The sequence below is a fragment of the Catharus ustulatus genome, chromosome 22 (assembly GCF_009819885.2).
Source record: "Catharus ustulatus isolate bCatUst1 chromosome 22, bCatUst1.pri.v2, whole genome shotgun sequence".
In the NCBI taxonomy this organism is placed as follows: Eukaryota; Metazoa; Chordata; class Aves; order Passeriformes; family Turdidae; genus Catharus; species Catharus ustulatus.
This window is the reverse complement of record NC_046242.1, coordinates 6,467,611-6,488,283: the sequence shown is the minus strand read 5'-3', so window position 1 is coordinate 6,488,283 and position 20,673 is coordinate 6,467,611. Positions and strand designations below refer to the sequence as shown.

General features: G+C 43.5%; 1 protein-coding gene across 6 annotated transcripts in view; it reads left to right on the top strand.

Annotated features, from left to right (window-relative positions):
* The window catches only part of CUX1 (cut like homeobox 1), a 268,976-nt gene that overhangs the window by 102,117 nt on the left and 146,186 nt on the right, over nucleotides 1-20,673 (top strand). For all 6 annotated transcript variants that reach the window (XM_033077920.2, XM_033077921.1, XM_033077918.1 and 3 more), the window contains exons 3-4: nucleotides 5,017-5,064; nucleotides 18,390-18,468. In XM_033077920.2, coding sequence (XP_032933811.1) covers nucleotides 5,017-5,064; nucleotides 18,390-18,468 — 127 coding nt within the window. The remainder of the gene's footprint in view (nucleotides 1-5,016; nucleotides 5,065-18,389; nucleotides 18,469-20,673) is intronic.

Below are 20,673 nucleotides of genomic sequence, written 5' to 3'. Positions count from 1 at the left end.
TCCTATCTTTTTATAAAGTTTTTCCAAGAAAGAATCAGGGCTCAGGCTGTCCAGGCAGTCAGTGCCTTGTTCCCTGTGGTTACCAGGGAAGGGGGCACGAGGGGGAAGCTGCAGTGATGGGGCTGCTCCAGAATGGGTTGTGACAGCTGAGCTGGGGATGTCACCTGTGGATGATACAATTCCTCCAAAACCATCTTCCCCTGGCCCCTGGAACTTGCTATAATAGATAAGGTATCCTAGATACCAAGGTTGAGCCAAAATCTTTAAGAATTTGGTCTCTCTCCTAACACTTTGGAAGATAATTGGTTAGAAATTAGTCTGTGTAGTTGGTCAGTTCACCTTTAGAACTTCTCACTTAGATTGGATGCTGTTCTTTGTATAAACTTTTATTGGTTGTAGTTTCAATCCCCCCTGAACCTATAAATATGCCTGTCTCTCCTTTGTTCTGAGAGAATCCTGCCTGACTCCCTTCACATGAAATAAAGACTCTTGTGGAACTCGTCAAGTAAGGCCTCCAGTCTTTCTCTGCTGGCTAAATGTGAGCTCCTGAGAGATAGCTAAATGAAATTCTGAGAGATAGCTAAATGAAATTAGCACTCTCTGGTCCTGGTAAATACCACCAGGGACCAAAAGGAAAGCCACAGTCACCCACGCTGATAGCACAGGGCTGCTCCTCATTAGGGCTCCTGTGCCAGACTCAGTGACATCCCCCAGCCCCTGGTGGCTCCAGCACACAAAACACGGAGCACTCAGTGGGAAATGTGGTTCTGGAATGTTCACCCAGGTGTTGGGGCTGCTTGTTCTCAGGACAGCAGTGCTTGTGTGGATGATGAAGGTGTGGAGGTCAAGCTTAGCCTTGCTGGGCCACTTCATCAAACTGGGGTCAGAGGGCTCTTGTTGTGACATTTAGAGAGAAGCATTTGGGAGGTAAATGAGATGGAGCAGCCTGTGAGGAGATCAGAAGGTGCTTGTGTAGCTTCAGACCTCAAGTAAATTACAAATACAGTGTTGGTAGCCTGACCATTTCTGTGTCCTCTGTACTGTACACAGGCTGTTAGGATCCAGATAAATAATGTAGCTTAGTTGTCAGAAAAATGCATGTGTTGCCCAGGATTTTAACACAGATTTAGTCTTGGTTTATTTTCTGTGGAGTTATTTTTAATGAGAATGGAAAGGGAGTTAAAAATTATGTGGATTCAGATTTCATTGTTTAGCTACTTGATCAAAATATAAACTCATTGTTTTTACTCTTGTAAAGAGGAAATGCTGTATTAGCTTTCAGCCATCAGATTTGATTCAGATAATGATACAGCATCCTAATTCATGGCTCTTCATCAGATACTGAGTTTGTCTGTGATAGAGCCCTTTTCAGAAAACTGCTCTACCCCTGATAAATCATCCAGAGAGAAAGAAGGCATGTATTTAGATGGCATGGAAAAATAGGCTAATAATGGGATTGTATCCCTGTACTCAAATATTTCAGTGTGTTTGTGTTGATAAATTATAATTTGTTTTAATGTTCTGTTACATGGACCCTTTTCAGCTGTTCTGCTTGGCTGCAGTGGTTTGGTAGCTTTGTGAGGGCTGGAGCCTGGATGCTTTTCCTGTTTTGATCACAGCCCAGGCAGTAAAGGCCACCACACTTTAAACAGATAATAAATCACCCTGTGTCCTTGCTAACCAACACTGCAGACTCCCTCGGGTCTGAGCTGAACGTCCTTCTTCCTGTTCAATTTAGTGTAAAGAAGGTAAAATTCTGTTTGAAGTTCAGTGTAATATTTTGAGACAAAGTCTGATGAGAAATTTTTCCAAACTGCCAAAAATAAATCTCCCCAGCAGAGCTGTGACTCGAGGCATATGTATTCCTGACTTCTGTCTGTTTATTTTTATTTCCCTTTGGTTGTGAGCTGTCTCAAGTTTTGATGTTGTTTCGCCAAGGAAGGAATTATAAAAGTACCCTATAAACTCTTTCCTATAAACTCTTTCCAAGGGCAAGCCAGGAAAAGAGGGGAGAAAAGAAAAAAAACTGGTGTGAAAAAGGTGTTTATGCCTTTTGCTGTGTGCCATTTATCCACTCACCTGCATGGAGTGTTTGGCTGAGTTTAGAACACTGGATCACATCCCTGCAGTTCCCTTTCCTGGCCTGTTTGCTCTGGGAAGGGAATGGCAGTGGGATGCTCTGTCTCAATTGTTCAGCTGCAACAGATTTCAAGTTATTGTGAAGATTTCAAGTTGTCAAAGCATTTTACCCCTTCAAGTGTGTGCTGTGCTGTGTCCTGGGATTGCCCTGCATGGATTGCAGTGGGAGAAGCCATTGCTTGCCAGTGGAGCTGAATCACCCTCAGCTGCCTTCTCCTCTAGCAGAAAATATTTTACATAAAGTTTGACCCCCTCCCTGTCTGAATCAAGCACATGTTTTCCCATGATGACATGAATTTTGCTTGGTCACCTTCTGATTGCTGGGATTAGTGTTCAGCATCCTGAATTTGCTAAGTGAATGCACTTGAAAGGTTTTCTCTCTTTTTGTTTCTGTTTTCATGGCTTTGGGGTGCTCCTTCTATTCCTCTCCATCCCTGCTTCTCTCCCTCTCTGCTGTTACAAACAACATTCCCTCATTATTCAAGAGGAATATGAAGGTGAAGTACTGACATAGTTTATATCATGAAATAAAAAGTGCTGCAAATCCTGTCTCTCAGAAGTCAGGATGTGCCAGAGGAGGCAGTTAAACAGCAGGATCTTGGCTAGAGCTTGCCATGGACCCAGGAGCAAGGATGACATTCTCCTGCCTCTGGATCTGGGATTACACCTCCTGTATTTCTGCCTTCACTTCTGACATCACTTTTCTGGCTGGTGCCAAACAAGACAGTAAATTCAGAGGCAATATCAGGGACAAAAACCCTAAACCCAATGATTTTCAACCAGCTGAGATTTTTATTTCAAGAAAAGTTGCTTTGCTTGGATGATATTATTTTTCCTGATTTTATAAATGTGCCGATATCCAGGCTGTAAATCTAATTCTGTTTGTAATTTCACTGGGCACTAAAACCACCTCTGCCAGATTTTGGCCTTGAATGTGGGCATTTATTTTGCCATCAGTGGTTATTGTTATTTCTTCAATGTCAGCATCATCAGGTTACAAAGAAAACATGTTCTAAAATGTGCACAGCCCTCAGGTCTCCCTGAGGAGGCAGGGAATGGGGAAAAGCTGCTCAACCTGCCAGTTTGCTTTGGTGGAAGTGTAATTTGTAGATGTTTGTGATCCACAAGGACAGTGTCCCACCTTTCTGTGTCCCAGAACAGGCAGCAGGATATTTCAGGAAACATTTTGGGTGACTTGGCTTGGCCTAAGAACAGCAGCACAGTTTGGTTCAGTCCGAAGAGGGAGCTCAGAAAGCTGCAATATTATCCTTGACTTGATGGGGATTAAGCTGTATTTTAGTGCAATAACCATGTCAGAAGTGAAATTTGACTGATCATTTGTCTTTGATAGCTTCATTTGCCTTGGGCCCCCTAAGCCATTTCTCAGGGAGTGGGAGAACTCCTGATACTCCAACTCTCTGCATGACTTGTCATTTAAATGACAAAAATCACTTCTCTCAAAAGCCTACTTTTCCTTCAGGAAAATCAGATTAAACCCAGGGTTGAGAGTGTTTTGGTGAGTGGTTTAACATCCAATATGTTGCATGACTGTAGATGTAAAAGTAAATGTGTTGGAAAAGAGAATTTCCCAACTTTTTAAGGTCACCTCTTATCCAAAAAGCTTGGGGCTTCCACAGACCCTTTTCTGTACAGAGAAAATGCTTCAGATGTGTCTTTGTGACCCCCTGTATGAGGTTCAGGTAGCTCAGGACTGTGGCCTGTGTGCAGGTAGAAGATTTCATGGCTCCTGAAGCAGCTGCTGACTGTTCCAGAGTTCCCAGAGCACTGTAGGACTCAGCATTGGAGGGGTTGTCCAGAGCCTGACTAAATCTCACCTGGCCTTAAAAATGTCTCTTCAGCACTCATTTAGCACTAGTTCTGCTAAGCTGAGCCTTGGAAATCTCCAAGGATGGGAAATCCAGCCTCTCCCTGCAGCAGCATCAGTGCTGCCCTCCCAAGTGATGCAGCCTCAGGTTATTGGTTGGATCCTCTCCCAGATTTATTTCCAGGTGTAAGTGCACTATGAAGTGGCTGCTTGTGTCTTGTCAGTGGCAAAAGCAGGAATGCAGCATCTTGGTTGTGTATGATTAACAGTGTCCTCTGCAAAGTTACTGAATTTTATTTTTCAGGCACACACATAATAAGAATTATGGAATTTGTAAGTGAATTAGACCCAAACCAGCTTAGAACTGAAACCATAGAAAATTTTCTGTACAATAAATATACCTTTTTTTGTCCTAAATTATCTCAGTTGCTAAGTAAAAATATGCTATAAACCTTTAGAGTGATTCTGTGGGCAGTATTTTAATGAATTTTGTAGCACTGAGTGTGTTGTAATTTGGAAGAAGAAATTTTGAGTTATACAGAAACCAAAAAATAATACTTGTCATCCTAAATGAGCTCCAGTTCTCTGATGACTAAAGCCAGAGCACTCTTGGGAAAATAATAAATAAAACAGAGATTTTACAAAATAGCAACACTTCTAGTTGAAATGATGGTCCAAAATCATCTTCCTTTAAGCCTGGCTTCCATTTGTGGGAATTTTCTTGGCATAAGTTCAGGGGTGTAGCTGCTGTGGAGGTAGATAGAGACATTTACTGCTAATCTCATTAAAGTTTCAGCTGAATTAGGAGACTGAAGGCATTCAATGCTTACCCAGCACCACCACAGTTTGGATAATTAATACCATTTGCAGGTGTATATCACACTGGAAATTCAAAGTGAAATCCAGGTATAATTCTATTTTAATCAAAGCTCCGACAAAATGCGATCAGAATTTAAGTAACACTTGAGAACTGAAAATAACATCAGGGAAAATGTGATGCTGACTTGTCCTTTGCAGCTTTTCTGATGGCATATCCTGCTTCTCTCTTCCAGGACCTGCGCAAACAGGTAGCTCCACTACTGAAGAGTTTCCAGGGAGAGGTAAGAGCTTCTTCTGGTTCTTAGGATGTTTTCATGTTGGATGCTTTTTTTTTTAGGATGTTTTAGGATGCCTCACACAAGCCTGGTGTGTGTGGGCAGAGCCCTCAAGGCTCAGCCCTTTGCATTTTGTGTGTGCAGGGAATGGCAGCACCTGAAGGGAGCCTGAAGATGGACAGGGAGCTTTTACAGGAGCACAAAGTGACAGCACAAGGGGGAATGGCTTTGAACTGACAGAGAGGAGGTTTAGATTGGATATTGGGAAGGAAGCCTTTCCTGTGAGGGTGGTGGGGCCCTTGTGGCTGCCTCATCCCTGGAAGTGTTTAAAACCAGACTGGATGGGGCTCTGAGCAACCTGGGATGAAGGAAAGTGTCCCTGCCCATGGCAGTGGGTTGGAACAAGATGATCCTTAAGGTCCCTTCCAACCCAGGTCATCCTGGGATTCTGTGATACACTGGGTTTGTGCTGGACAATCTAAAGTGGTCACATCTCTTTGCTCTGAGCCTCCCTGAGCCTCCCTGAGCCTCCTGTCACTGTGGCAGGACCCAGGTGGCACATCCATCTCGCTGGGTCTCACTGACCCTCCAGGTTGAGCTGTTCATGAATGCAGTGCAGTGCACTCATAAAACACTGCAAATTGTTCTCCCTGCAAAGCTTTGCAGCTGTAAAACATTATATTCCAGAGGGTTGATGGAAACCCTTGGCTTGGCAGGTGTTTGTTGGAAAGGCTGAAGCTCTACAGCCCTGCTGCTGGCTCCAACCTGGGTTTCTCTCCACATGAGCAGAGTGTTCACGAGTTTAAAAGCCAACTGTTGTTATTCTGAAGAGTTTCTATAGGCAAAGGCAGCTGGGCCAATTAGAGAGTTTTCCATTTTCGCTGTGGCCAGATGGGAGCCGAGGTTGTGCCGCTCAGAAGCGCCAGGGAGGGAGGGTGGAAATCACATTTGTCCCTTAAAGCTCCATGCCTGCATGGGGTGCTGGAGGGAGGCTTGAGCTCACACTGGTGCACATGACAGAGCTCTGCCCCTCAGCAGTTGTGTTCCAGCACAGGGAAGTTCAGGAGGGTTTGCAGGATTGGGATTTAAGTGCATGGCTCCCCTGAGTGAGGCTTGCATTCCTGATCACTTCTACATCCCCCTAAATCTGCGTCCCAACGAGGCAATAATCCTTCATTTAAAAACAGCATGGCACTTCTTGGTTTACAACCTGATTTCCCAAGTATTTCTAGAAATAAATAAATAAACAGGGTAACTTTGTCCTTGATGTATCCAGCAGACATTTGTGAGAACAAAGAATGACTTGCGTGAGTCCGTTTGCCAATGGAAATTTACACTTCAGAATTGCTCCGAGTGCATTGCAGTGCTCTCAGAACCTTTTCACTTCAGTTCCAAGCTTGCAATGCTCTGACTGAAAAGTACATGTGTGCTTTCAGCACTGTTCTTTAATGAAGGGAATGTCTGAGGATCAAGTAAAAAGCATAAATTTAAATTTGGCTACAGCGAAGGAGATTCTCCCATTAGATCTTCCCTGCTGGAGACAGCTCCCTGTTATCTTGGTACGGCTCACACACACTCCTCTCCTGTAGTTTTGCTTCAATGATATAAAAGTGAAGTTTATTTTGGTATAAATTCAACATCACCTGAGTAAAATTTGCTGCTGTAATCCCCTGTTACATAAACGAAGCACAAATTCATTAAAGATTGTGCTGCTGAATCTCTGAGCTGGTGATTCCAGTCTTCCTAATCGAGACAGGGTTTCAGAAACCTAAAAAACCTGAACTAATCATGATTGACTACATAAATGCACCACATTAAACTGTGAATTATGGTATTTGATTATAGATGTAATTACTGTATCTTGTTTTGGAGACAAATCAAAATACTGAGGATATGAGCCTGTTCTGTTGAGTTATATTTGATTGTTCAGGATATAGATCTGGTTTCTGGTTGTTGTTAAGGCTGACTTTCTGAAACATCAGGAGATGACTGCTCTGGGTATCTCAGAAACAAGTTTTGTTGAGCAAATAGGCTTCTCTCTATTTCAAATTCTGCAATTGCTGTCCCCTGAGAGGCTGAGGGAGCAGCACTGCTGGGAACAGAGCCTGACCCCAGCAGCCCCTGGGAATGCCTTGCAATAATTTATTACCTGTCAGGTGATACTGAATGTCCTGGGAGGAGCTGGCAGAGGGACCTTTTGGCCACACAGTACCTGTGGGGTGGGATGTGAGCAGGGAGGAGGAATAGGACAAGAGGTTCCCTGATTTTACTACACAGACATCAGTTTTCAGCCCCAGATTTGTCCCTGGAAGGTTCAAGGCCAGGCTGGATGGGCTCTGAGTAACCTGCTCTAGTGAAAGGTGCACAGGGCAAGGGAGCTGGAACAAGATGGGCTTTAAGGTTCCCTTCCAACCCAAACCTTTCTGTGATTCTGTGATTTTGGGTTTTTTTTAAAAAATCAACAGCAGTGAGTAAATAAAGCAGAGGTAAGTGGAGAAGTCATGAGAGTAAATGTTTTTAGGGCCCCTTTAGCTGGAGAGTGAGTGTCCTGGAGCAGGAGTAGGGAATGTTGTAGGAACAGCCTCCATAGGCAGTGTGGGTGAGAATCTGGAACTTTGGGGCACCATCAGCTGCTCACTCAGAACTGAGGAAAAAGGTTCTTGCCTGATGCAACTTCTCCATGTCCCTATGGGAGAGTCTCCACCACATTTTTGCCTGACTCCTGTCTTCACCCCCCACTGCTGCTGCTGCCCCATCCTTTGCTCAAGCTCTACTCTTAGAATTAGATGCTTTTGGCATGGAATAATAAATGAGATCCACATCGGAAGGGAAGGGGGCTTTTGCAGTGCCATGTGGGCTGCACTGGCACAGGGCTCTGGGCTCAGGGAGGGCCAGCAGAGCAGAGGATGAAGGCAGCTCCCTGATAAATGCAGATATTTGAGCAGTTTTACATGGATATTGCTGTGTCCCTGCTCCCCACCCCTGCCTTTCCTCAGCACTTTTCCTGGTGTGATCCCACATTTAGCAAAATGTTTGGGTTTTTTTCCTCTCTTTTGCTGACTTAGTTTCCCACCAGGTGGGTTCAGAGCAGCAGCTCAGGAGAGCAAAGCCAGGGGCAGGAGCATCACAAGTCAGCTCAAGTAACTTAAACCTGAACTTAAATCCTTGAACTGTGCCTGGGTGAGCCTGACATGACTTGGAGAGAGGGGAAGTTAAGCTCAGGTACTTATGTCCCCTCTCAGGCACGATTTTTGAGAACTGCTGGTAAACCTGGGGCCAGTTGGCTTTTTTAAACAAACCCACAGGTCACTTTAGCCAATTTTTCTCTTCAGTTCAAGCATGGAATGTTGATACTTCTTCCTTTATATCATATGAACTTATAAATACCGGACAAAGCAGAACATTCTGTATTCCTTAGTTATTTATCTCATTCATTCAGATAAAAACTGTTCTAGTTATCAAATATTCAGTTTCCATTAGTACTTGGAAATAACTTTTTTTTGGTATAGATCTCAGTGTGTTAAGTAACTGGATTTTTTATGATAAGAGTTAAAGTAAAAGCACTATAAAATGAAATTTAGCATACTACAAATTTTCACATGCATTCCTTGTGCAGCATGAGCCCCTATTAATTCATCACTGGAGAATAATTTATTATAGTACTTTTTCCTTATTTAGGATCTTAATGGAAATTTGAAGGCAGTTTTCTAATTTAACAGAATGTTGTGTCTGCTTCAGAGCTGATGGTATTGTTCTTTTGAAATCTGTGGGTAACTTTTCTGCCTTCCCTGGAAGATTTAAGGTCTGGGTGGTGTAAATAGGCTATTGTGAGCAAGACAGTTAAAAGTCATTAATTTCAGAAGTGTAAAATTCCTGTCATTTTGATCTTAAATCTCTGTCTTGCTTTTCCTTTTCCTTGCCATTAATTTGAGGATGCAACTTATTAATGGTTTGCTCTCCCTGTGCTGGGCTAAATACAGGACAGAATCAGGAGAGGTTAAAGAGCTTCTGTACCATGCAGTCATGAAATGATTATTATATATAATTAACAAGGCAGTTCTGCTAGCAGCCATCTGAAAAAGCTGTGTTTTGGGCAGGTCACTGTGCTTTACCATGGGTACATCAGTGGATGGATATATGTACATGAAATCTGAAAAAAAAAAAAAAAAAAACCAACCAAAAAGAAGGGATGTTCTTGGGCTATGTTAATTTACAGAACTGAAGTTGTGGTATGGCAATCTAACGTTGGAATCCGTATTTGTGAAGTCATCAGACAGATATTTTAAGGCTGGGAAAGGATTTCCTGAGGTCATTAGCATTCTTTTCATGTGGCATAAGAGCACTGTCCAACAGTAATGCAGTAATCCCTCATTTGGAGAACCCTCTAAGGCACAGACTCCAAAACAACGTGCTGGACTTGATGTCTGTGAAAGCCATTTCTCATATTCTTCTCCCAGAGCAAGTACTTTTAGGGTATTGCCATTCTGATGAGACCACTCTGGCTCCCCACTCAGCTGAATTGCTCTTTAAACTATTAATTTGGTCAGTCGAGTAATTTAATAATTTTCCATATGCAGACAACAGAAGCTGAAAATCAGTTTGATGTGCTGGAACTACTAATCATGTCTTTGAAGGAGTGCTCTAATAATGTGTGTGCCTAAACCACTTCAGACCTACGTTCCTTCTGCATTTTGAAGGGCTGCTCCTGAGCTGATACTCATATTTTTCTATTTTACCCCCTTTAATTTCCTTATGTTAAATTTCCAAACCTAATTAATACAATTTCTTTCCTGTACGTTCACTCCATGATGGCTCAATTAGAGCAGCAGTAGAACTGTGGTTCAATATTCAGGCCAACTTCATAATTGAAAACACATTTTCTTCTCAAAAGCTGCAGCTGGTTTGGTTCTGCTCATGCAGAAAAGGATATAACCTTGCATAACATAGGAAATGAACGGTTGAGAGAGAAGCCAAATTCAATTTCAGTCAGATATTTTGAGGATAAGTCCATGATCTATGGAAGCAAGGGAATGAAAAGTGTGTGTATGTGGAAAGCAGCGTGTTCAGCACTCTATTAATCACGGCCAGCCTGGGTGCTGTTGTGTGCCTTGCGTTAGCACTGATGCTCGTAGGGAGGCTGGAGAGCAGCCAAGCACTCCAGAAGTTAACCTCTTAAAGACCCTGAGCTGCTTTCTGTTGAATAAATGTAATTTTGTGGTCAGAAATAAATGCTTGTGATGTAGCAGGAGCTTTGAAAACAACAGCGTGGCAAAGCTATTACAAATTGCTCTGTGTTGGGGAAGTCAACAGCATACATCAAAATCCAGCGCTCGTGTTTGGGCCCAGAGCCTCCCTGCTTTTCAATGGAAGTCCCATCAAAACCCTCTATTTACCAAAAGTGAATATTTTTGGCAGTTAATTCTCTTTCAAAGTCCAATCTGCATCTCAGTTCTGTTCCCCAAAGCAAGGAGAGGTCATGACCTGCTCTTGGGGTAACAGCAGCTCCACAGTGCTTTCATTTCTTTGTTTACAGAAGTGTGTAAATGATTATTTATTTATTTTTGGCTGCCTTGATTGCAGTTTAAACAACATCTTTCCTGAGGAAGGTGATTTAAATATACTCCAGCATCTCACAGGCTCTCCCTGCTGAGCGCATGGGGCGGCTGCTGCGGGGCCAAAAGCATCCCTGAGAGGAGACACTGACCTGCAGGGCAGGGACAGGTCTGCAGAGACTCTCAAATACAGTCAGAGCCTCTCTACTGAATCCCTTTTTCCTTCCTGGGACAGCTCTCAGCTGTGGGGATAACAGGCAAAGTCCCAAACCTTGCACATCCCAGCAGCAGCAGCAGGCACTGTGCACCTTCCCCAGAGCTCCTGCAGGTTCCTCTCCAACTTGCAGGCAAGTTGTACCAAGACAGCAGAGACTACCAGGGTAACTCTGGGGAGGATCAGCCCAAATCCTCTTATTTTTACATAATTGACAAAGTGCTGAAATTCCTGTTGGCAGCTGGTGGGCTGTCTGTACCGAGGCGCGCTGTGCGCTCGGGGGCAGCGGGAACAGTGGTGGGAAATTCAGTTTATTCAGGATTCCGACAGCACTGGTGCAGCTCACAGGGTCAGGAGTGTCTTCTCATCCTCAGGGAAAAAAAAAGAGAGCTTGAAGTATGCTGGAAGGAATGGGGATGGGAGGGCTGGGCCAGGCGAGGTATTCTGCAAGTCCCTGTTCCTGGAAATACAGAATTATCTCTGCATTTATTACAGAATTACCTCTGATTATTACAGATTTACAATGAGGTTCTATACAAGCTGGTGTCAGAAAAGAGAAGCAAGAGGGTGAGCTCAGTAAAAAGCACCAGGATAGGGGGCATCTTGGTATTTATGCACAGGTGCATTTTGCACAAAGGTGGTTAATGAGCTCCTTCTTGCATAGATTCCTCCACCTAATGTTTTTTTTTTAAAGTACCTAAACAGAAGTTTGGATGATCCATGAGGGAGAGGAGTGATTGTGGGTTCCAGGTCAGTGGGGAGCTGGGGGTGGTGTGGGACAGCCCAGGCTGCTCTCTCCTGGCCTCCTCCCCTTCCTCCCTGCCCCATTTCCCACACCAAACACGGCTGGGCTGGCATGGGCAGAGCTGTTCTCCATTCTTGTGCTCTCACTGAACCTCGAGGGTCAGAACTGGCAAGCTCTGACATCTCCCTCTTTGGTGACAGAACAAATGATTCACTGATCTATTCACTAGAAAGATGTTCCTTCATTTTTGGGGGAAGGATGGGTCCACTGTTCAGAGGTCAGCTCTTTGTTTTACCTTTTTGGCACCAAGAAAATTCACAGCTGGCCTGTGCTGACTTGAGGAGAGAGGCTGGGATGCAAAGTGTAGAATTACAAGGGTTAATAAATAAATAAATTCTTCATTGTGCAGCCAAATTGGGGCACCCCATATCTGGTTTCACACAAGGTTTTTACCCTCCTTAAAATTCAGGTACAACACAATTTGACTAATCACTAGCACCCACACTTACTAATTGGAGTAAAACATTGCAAATCAACCCCATTTCCACAGCAGTCTACAGATCCAGGCATCCCTGGCTGAAGTTACTGGTTTGTGACACAGGAAACACTGTGAGTAAAGTGTCAGAGGGGCTGGGATGTTGCATTAGCTTGGTGTTCAGGAGTATCATTTATCCTTCCATGAGCAAAGTCCTCATTTCCAGGACCAGGCTGTCCTTTGATTTGTTTTACTTGAGCATGAAAAGCACCAAAACCTCCAGGAAAATTGTAACATGCCATTATACATCAGAGTGTATAATATGAACTAATATAGACATGAACAAAGTTAATCCACTTTTACTCTGTAAAGATTGATGGATAAAAGAGAATTTTGGCAACACTTGGCACTGTGAGCCTCCTTGTGCTGTCCATTGCTGTCACTGGTTCTGTGCCACACCTGGTCCCTGTGGGTGAGGGGTTGATGCCCTGGGGTGTCCTTGCCCCAGCTCTGGTCCCCACCTCCTCCCCTGTGCTGAGCCCAGCAAATGCACAGGATGAGTCAGTTCAGCTTGCCAGCACAATGGAAAATAAATTCTTCCTCTCCTCCCTTAGTTTTTGACCGAGTCACTGAGCTGAATCACACTCCCTGCCTGCCCCGTGGATGGGATGGGAGCTGGGTGAGAGCTCTGAAATGCAGAGAGGTGAGGAGGAGGCAGGTGGGTGCTCCAGGAGAGCTCCAGCACAGCCCCTGATCCAAAGGCAGGGTGGCAAACAGGATTTACTCAGAGCTGTGGCTCTGCTGTCAGTATCTGCAGGCACATGTTGGGCTGGGCTGCTTTACTGGGAAGGGAGATCAAAGATTGGAAAAGCAGCAAGAAGCTGTCCTGTGAGAACACTCCTCAGGGGATGGCAGCGTTGTTTGTCTGGGAAAATCAGGATTTATCTGGGCATGAAAGGAAGAGAACATTTTAAGGGTTCAAGGTTGCAGCTGTTTCACAGTAGAGAGAACAGAATTGAGAAGTTGAGGGGCTTGAGCCCTTCCTAAAGCTCTCTGTTTAACTTGAGGTTAAACCAACAAGTTGGTGAGGCAGGCCTGCCCTTCCCAGGCTCTTTCCTGGTACCTGTGTCCCAGCCCAAGCAGCTTTGTTAAACAGATTGGTATTGGATGCACTGGGAAGTCCTTAATTCTGTTAAAGCATTCAGAGCCCAGCTAAAATCCACACCATATGCCTTAAGCAACTGCAAAGAAATAATTTCTTTATAATTTTGCTTCAAAACTGTTTTAATTGCAACAAAGCTAAAAATAAGAACCTCTTACTTTTTCCACAAAATAAATTAACAGGGATGGTGAATAAATTTTTATAAATTTGTAAATTACAATTTTATTTTTATTAATTTATTTATTAATGTGGATATCTCTTGGTATTAAGAAAGGGCAGTCAAGCAAACTGTATTGTAAAGGCTTCAAAGCAAGACTGATGCATTAATAATCCTGCTACAGTCACCATTTGATTCCAAGGCAGTTATTCAAGAATACAGCATGGCTTAAAAGAGTGGTGCTTTAATGAGTTGTTCTCGTGCTTTTCCCTTTGTTTCATATGGTTCTTCCAGCTCTTAATGGTGTTTTGGTAACTTGTGGTAATTGAAGACAAATGGAAAAACTTCGTGATGCAAAACAATACGACAGAAGACGTGTAAGGGAAAAGGGATGGGTGTCTCCTTAAGGCATCCATTTACTAAAAATCAGAACAGAAAAATAACTTCTCTTTTAAATAATTTATTTTTACTTGATAAATTAGTTCCAGATTGTGTGCAGGACAGTAAAAGACACGTTAAGGTGGTTAACAAGAGTGAGATCTGACTTGGAGAACTATGAGGATAAATGGAAGAGCTGGGACTGCAAAGTTCATCGTTAGCACAGTTGTGTGAACTTGTGTTTGTGGTACTGAGAGTAAATCACCAGTGCTTTGGTAATGCCAGACAGACACAGCACTGGGAACCCCTCACAGAGGAGCTGTCTTTGGGATGCTGAGTGCAGCATCCCCATCTTCCAGCTCTGCTGAGTGATCCAGGTGGATCTAAGAGGAGCATCACATGTGCCAGTCCAGCTCAGAGATGTGTTCATGTGCTGATACCCCTCAGTGCAGAGAATGCAAGTGTTGGTGCAGGATGTGCTGGCATCTGGCAGCCCAGCTGCCTTGCAGAGAGCTTCATCATCCTGCTCCATCTTTAAATTCAGGAGCAGAGGTGTGCATCCTCCAGTCTGAGTGCAGTCCATGAGGCCATGCCATGTTCATACAGCCCAGAGCACCCCAGCCCTGTGGAACTGTGCTCAGGAGATTATGGGGCACTAAACAGCAAATTAATGCTGAAATCTCCTACTGCATAAAAACTGACAGATTCCAAAGTAAAGCCACAGGCTTTGCGTTTATCCTTCTGAACTTGGCTGGACACAGCTGAAAGAGGCAACAAAAACCTGCAGAGTTTATCTGCAGAGGCAGATAGACCTGCATTCAGCACCTTCCCTGGGCCAGATTTGTGGTGCATGTGGTGTCTCCATGTAAAAGTGGAGATAAATCTGTGGATTTTGTTGATGATATTTTGATTTCAGCCAGGTGCAGTGGGCATTAGACTGGGACCAAGTGCTCCTGAGCTAGCCTGTCCATGTTCTTGGGGGAACAAGCCAGCAGTGTCAGACAGCAACGGAGAGTGGGATCAGACTATGGAGATCTTCACAGGCAGCTTGGAAGGAGACAATTCTGGAAGGGAAGGGGAGGCACTCAGCCTCCAGGTACCCTGAGCATCAACTCAGGAGAGCACTTGACCTGGAAAAACAAGGTGGATAAAGGGAGGATGGGTCTCAGCTCTGTCTGGCCACAACTCCTCCACGTGGTGATGTTTTAGGGATGAAGAGTGAGATGAAGGCTGTGCTGAGCAGGGAGGATTCCTGGTGTCTCAGCTCTGTTATCTCACTGCAGCGCCAGTGGTATTATCAAGACAAATAGGATGCCAAAACTTAAAAGTGAACATATGTTTATGGGGGTGGTGGGGAATACAGAGGTCACTGTTGTTTCTTTCTGCTCAGAGAAGACATAATGGGGCCTGGTTTAGATAAATTAAGATTTGGAGCTAAGCTCGTGTCAAGACAACGCGAGTGTAATTATAAGTTGACTTCTTTCAGGGTCCCTGAAGTTTTTAGAGCCAAATAAAAATGTTCAGCAAGTTTTATAATGTAGTTCAACTGTTTAATGTGAGCTGATTGCAGCTCAGCCTTGTTGGCTCCTGAACCAATTTTACTTTGATTTGAAAAATTTTCAGTGAACTTCCAAATGTTTCCATGTCATTTCAGTGCTCTGTTTCCTCTCTCTCTGGACTTCATTTATATTTTGCTATTTTTGATGTCTTTTTCCTCCCATATTTCCTTATGCACCTGGGTGCTGGCATGCTTAATTATTTTTTTATTCCAGTTGAAGTTGTCATGGTACTTTTTCTAAATTTTATTTTAAGATATAAAATAGTCGCAGTGCTCATTTTTAGTAGAACTTTAAACCAGACAGGTTGATTTATTTTTTTTAGCAACTAAAACTTAAAACCATATTTCTGCCTAGTGGGATTGTTTGGAATTCTGGTTTTGAATTTGAGGGTGAAAAAAGGTGTAAAATACCTGTGATTTACAAACTGCTTCCTCTGGAAAGTCTCTGATCTCCTTGCAAGATGTTGTTTCAAATCTGGTTTATATTTCCATCACTCTATAACTGGTAAGGAGCAAATAAACCATACCTTCTATAATACTTAGAGAGAATAAAAGTACAAATGCTCTTTATTAAAATGTGGAAAAACTGTAATAGGAAAACAAATCCATCCTGTTATTTCCCAGAAATGGAAGCATTTTAAGTGCTTTGCTTTTCATAAAAGGGGCAAATGAATTTTTTCAAAATACAGTACAGAATCAGTGCTGTAATGCTAATTGTATTTAATAATAGTAATTTAAATTTGGCTGCTCTCTGCCGAGCAGCAGCGAGAGAAAATTGTATGTGGGAACGTTGAAGTCCAGAAGTGTAACATATGGTGTGGTTTGGCCTTCAGAGAGTCTCTGTGCACCCATGAAACAGCTCAACTGCACCAGGGTCCTGGTGGTGCCCCCTCCTTCTCACCCCATCCCCAGCATGGATTGACACATCCCAGGGCCTCCCTGCCTTTGGCACTTCGTTCCACAGGCTCATTTCAAGTACTCCTCCTGTGAAAATGTTCTCTCCAAATTGCTTCTGTTCTTCCCTAACGAGCATCAGTCCATCTGTGAATGCTCAAATTCAGATTATTAAGTGGGTTGTTCACAACCATCAATCCCTTGCTCTGGTGCAGGTTGGATGCTCTGGGAGATTCCTGTGCCTTTCCATGGTCTTTCTTGGAAAACTCTGAAGGAGCAGCATGGCCAGCTCTTCTTGAGAATTTATATCTGCTCTCCACATCCTCCATCATTTCAACATCTGATGCTCATTTATCACTTTTCCAATACCCTTTGATAAGTTGCAAACAGGTCAGGTCTCAGTTATACCACACCTCCACCTATCTCCATAAATGAATCCAGAATCCTGGGGGCATGTAAGCAAAATAGGAACTTGGTTTATTTCTTTAAACACAACCTTGCATTGTGTTGTCTCCTGCCAGCTCTCGCCGTATCTCCCAAGATTTCCTTGCTGCTGCTGCCAAATGCTGCCCGTGTCCTCATTTCCCTCCTTGACCCCTCCTCCCCTCCAGGCCTTTTCTTGGCTTCCACCTTGTGCATTGTGCTTCTGGGTGATTTCTGTGATTGTCCCTGTCTTTGGTGTCGTGGCCTCAATCCTGCCCGCAGTGATCCCGACAAGGCACGAGGCTGATCCGCACCGGCCGCGCTCCCACTGACTCCCCACGTTATTCATTCATCCACGCTGCAGGATTGCCCCCCTCTCCCTCCCCAAATCTTCCCCTTCTCTTCCCAGAGTTTTTCAGGACAAAGCAAACACCAGTGGCAGCAGGGCTGACCCCACAGCCCCCTCCTGCTTTATCTCCCCTCCTTTCCTCTCCGGCCAGCCCGAGCTGGCAGAGCCCTGGCTTGGTCACACGCTTCCCAGTGCTGCAAATCCCCCTCCTGCAGAACAAAATATCAGATACTTTCCTGAAATACAGATACAGTAAACTCTGGCCATTGTTTCTGCCTTATCTACCGAATCAATAATGTAGAGAAAGAATTCAAGGACGTTTTTCAGACAGGGCCTTCCTTTTTTTAGGCCGCGGTGACGTCCGCACCTTTAAATGGTTCCATAATATTCCCTGCCTTTCAAATACACAGAAGAATTGATATCAGGCCTTTGTATCCGCAGTTCTTCAGATCCTTCCTTGCCTTTTATTAAAATATGGGAACGATAATCTCCGTGCCTTTGGTTTCCTGGTTTGGGTAAGCTGCCACAGAGCTGTGTCAGGCTTTCCTGTTTCCCTTTCTGTCCCTCTGCTTTGGAGTATTAATTCACTGGATCTCATCCTGACTCAGTTGGGTTGTTTATTGTCAATATGAAGCAACAGAAAATCCTCTCCGGTTTCTAGTACAAAAAGAAAATACATGTTTACAAAAAAAAAGTTGCTTTGGAATAAGTATTTTATTTTCAGAGCTGTTAAGCTGCCTTTCCTCGTTAAATGGAGTTTTAGATGAAAATACAGACTTAGGGGGGAAATAATAAAATGATAAGAATAAATTCTGAGTTTTTTGTGTGTCACAGAACACAAGGAGAAGCGGGTCAGAGGAGCTCAGGAGCGCAGACTGTGCCTGAGCTGTGTTAGAAAACTTCCTTGCATGCAGAAGATTCAGTTATTTAGTGTTAAGTATCACAGGGTGCTCAACAAGTTCATCTTTTCATCTCCTCACAGGCTTTTTGGAAATAATAGAAAAATCTATTTACCACAATAAAGGCAGAGTGGGACATCAGAAGTGGCCGCAGTTCCGTTTGCTGTGTTAGATCTCAATAAGTGGTAAAGGAAAACAGTTGTTGAGGAGAGAATCTGCCTGGCAAATACCAGGCTTTTTATAAAGATTTAAAGTAAAGAATCACAACAGGCAGGAGTGTTCATGAAAATATTTTGATGCTGGTTATTGGGCTGAAAAATGGACTTTAAATTATATTCAGTACAAATGTAGCACAAACAGTTTTTTAAGACTACTTCTATAGGAGCTGTACACAGGAGACCTGGGTTCCCTTTTTTATATAATTATCAGTTTTACATGAAACTGTTAACTTCGTATTTTTAGCTCTGAGTGTAAGAGTTGTATTGGAACAAATCTTAAAGCTTCTTTTCTCATCTCCCCTTTTAGATTGATGCATTGGGTAAACGAAGCAAAGAAGCAGAGGCAGCCTTCTTGAATGTTTATAAGAGATTAATTGATGTTCCAGGTAAGCAAATTATTCCCTTATTCTGAGAAACTAATGGTTCATGCTTGTGTGAATGCTACTGGGCATTTTTCCTACTTTTAATAAGGTAAATATGAGCAAAGGTTTTGTTCTGGAACTGATATAGACTCCTGTATTGTTTCTAATGGAGAGAACTGTAACTGTGGCACATTTCAGGACTTCTCATTGCATCTACATGTTAATGTTTGTATGAATCAATTTATATTATTATGATACTGTGTGATCTTCAGTAATTTGTTTCTTAGAGGGTTCAGACAATTTTAACAAAAAAAAACCAAAAAAAGCATCTCAAAGCTTTACCAAGAAAAAGCAGTATGTGTACTTTTAAAGGATAGAAGAAACTTTTCATGCCTTCCAAAAAAAACAAAAGAAAAAGCCTTACTGAAAAGTAAATCACTACCAAATTTCAGTTCTGTGCAGTGTAAGTGTGATCATAAATTTTATTCAAAGGCCTTTATTGTATGTGTTTTCAACTTCCCTTTTGTTTGGCATCCAAACTTTCTTTGTTTGGCATTTGGTTTCAGTTCATGTCTTTTTACATTTTGGAGTTGATTTTTTTTATTTTCCCTGGTGGTAAATAAATAACTGCCTGAACAGATTTTTCTTTTTGCAGCTGTACCCACAGCTAAGAGGGAATGAGGAGCTCAAGTCTCCACTGCCACATCTCAGCCTGACTGAGCTGTTGGCACACTCTGTGTGTCATTTTATAGTTTGATCAAAAATTAACATTATATATATAACATTCAAAATACCTCAGCTGGGGTTTTGAGGTGTAATTAATACTTTTAAATACTTTTAAAGCTTCATATACTTTGGCCTTTACTGGTTTTACTGTTTAAGGAGCACATTTCATGTGTGCTTCAAATAAAAATTAATTTTTTAATGTTTTAGTTTAATGATTACCTGGTTGAAAGGTTAGTGTTTTCAGATGCTTAGTCTGAGCTAACAAATATATATTTTTTATGCTTTCCCATTCATAGTTGAGCAGTGCCCAGTGTCTAGTCCCTCCACAGGGACTCACCACTCTTTTCCTGGGCCACAGCTGCCTCAGAAATGTTGTTTTTAGGTTAGTCAGCTGTGGTCTGTGAGTTTTCCTTCACTTATTTCCTGCTCAGAGTCTCAGTGACATCCACTGGACACAGAGCAGCTCCCTTTGGCCACCAGGAGTGGGGATCTCAGAGAGGGTCCCACCATCACGGGCAGTTTGCCTGGCACGAGCAGTGTGGGCTTGGGATGGGCACACACAGCTCTGGTTGGAAAGAAACCTCTCCAAGAAAACATTCCCAACACACCTGCAGCCTGGGAGTGCAGCAGTGTGGGCTTGGGATGGGCACACAGAGCTCTGGTTGGAAAGAAATCTCTCCAAGAAAACATTCCCAACACACCTGCAGCCTGGGAGCGCAGCAGGGAGCGCTGGGGAGAGGCACTGCAGCCCCTCCATCTCCATCTAACTCTGGCTGCAGTTTCCTGCCATAATTTGGGAGCTGAGTAGGTTTGAGATGGAACAGTCTGGCTTTTTTCACGATTGAGAAGTGGTGTCAAACAAGAGCTGTGTGGGATCCTTCGTGTGCTCTTGTGCAGAGGCTTCTCCCTGAAGCCCAGCACGATCACACGTGCTGGGGTCTGAGCAGCAGATCAGACCAAGCCATGAGGAGAAGGCAGGATTTATATCCCACCTATGCTGTTGAAATGGTGAGGGACTTTGTCAGGACTTCTTTGTAGAAGAAAGAATTTTCTCTTTTCCTTCATTTGCAGGAGCAAAATTTACAGCCCTGCTCCCCCACGCCCCAGACTCTCTTGCCCCGCCGTCCCCTGCGCGTGCCTTATGTCACCTGTCACAGAAATATTTCTTTGATATTCGTAATACACATAAAAACTTCAGCCTGGCTGAGCTGGGCGTGCCGTGGAGTCTGTGAGATGAGAAATACCTCCAGGTTTTAGGCCTGTCTGAGGTAAAAGTAAATTCCAGTTCTCCAGGAGAAGCCCAGCCAGTCTCCTGTAGCTGTGTGCAGGCGTAACAAATACTCACAGGTTCCAACACACACTGCAAGGAGAAGGAAAGCAGCCATTAGGAAGGTATGGCACTGGTCTTTGTCACTCTGCTTCATTGTGTTGCTCTGCTTTTTGCCCCTCTCATCCTGTGTAGTCTGTCTGCTGCGTTGGGCAGTGTCCATGGAGGGTTGGGTG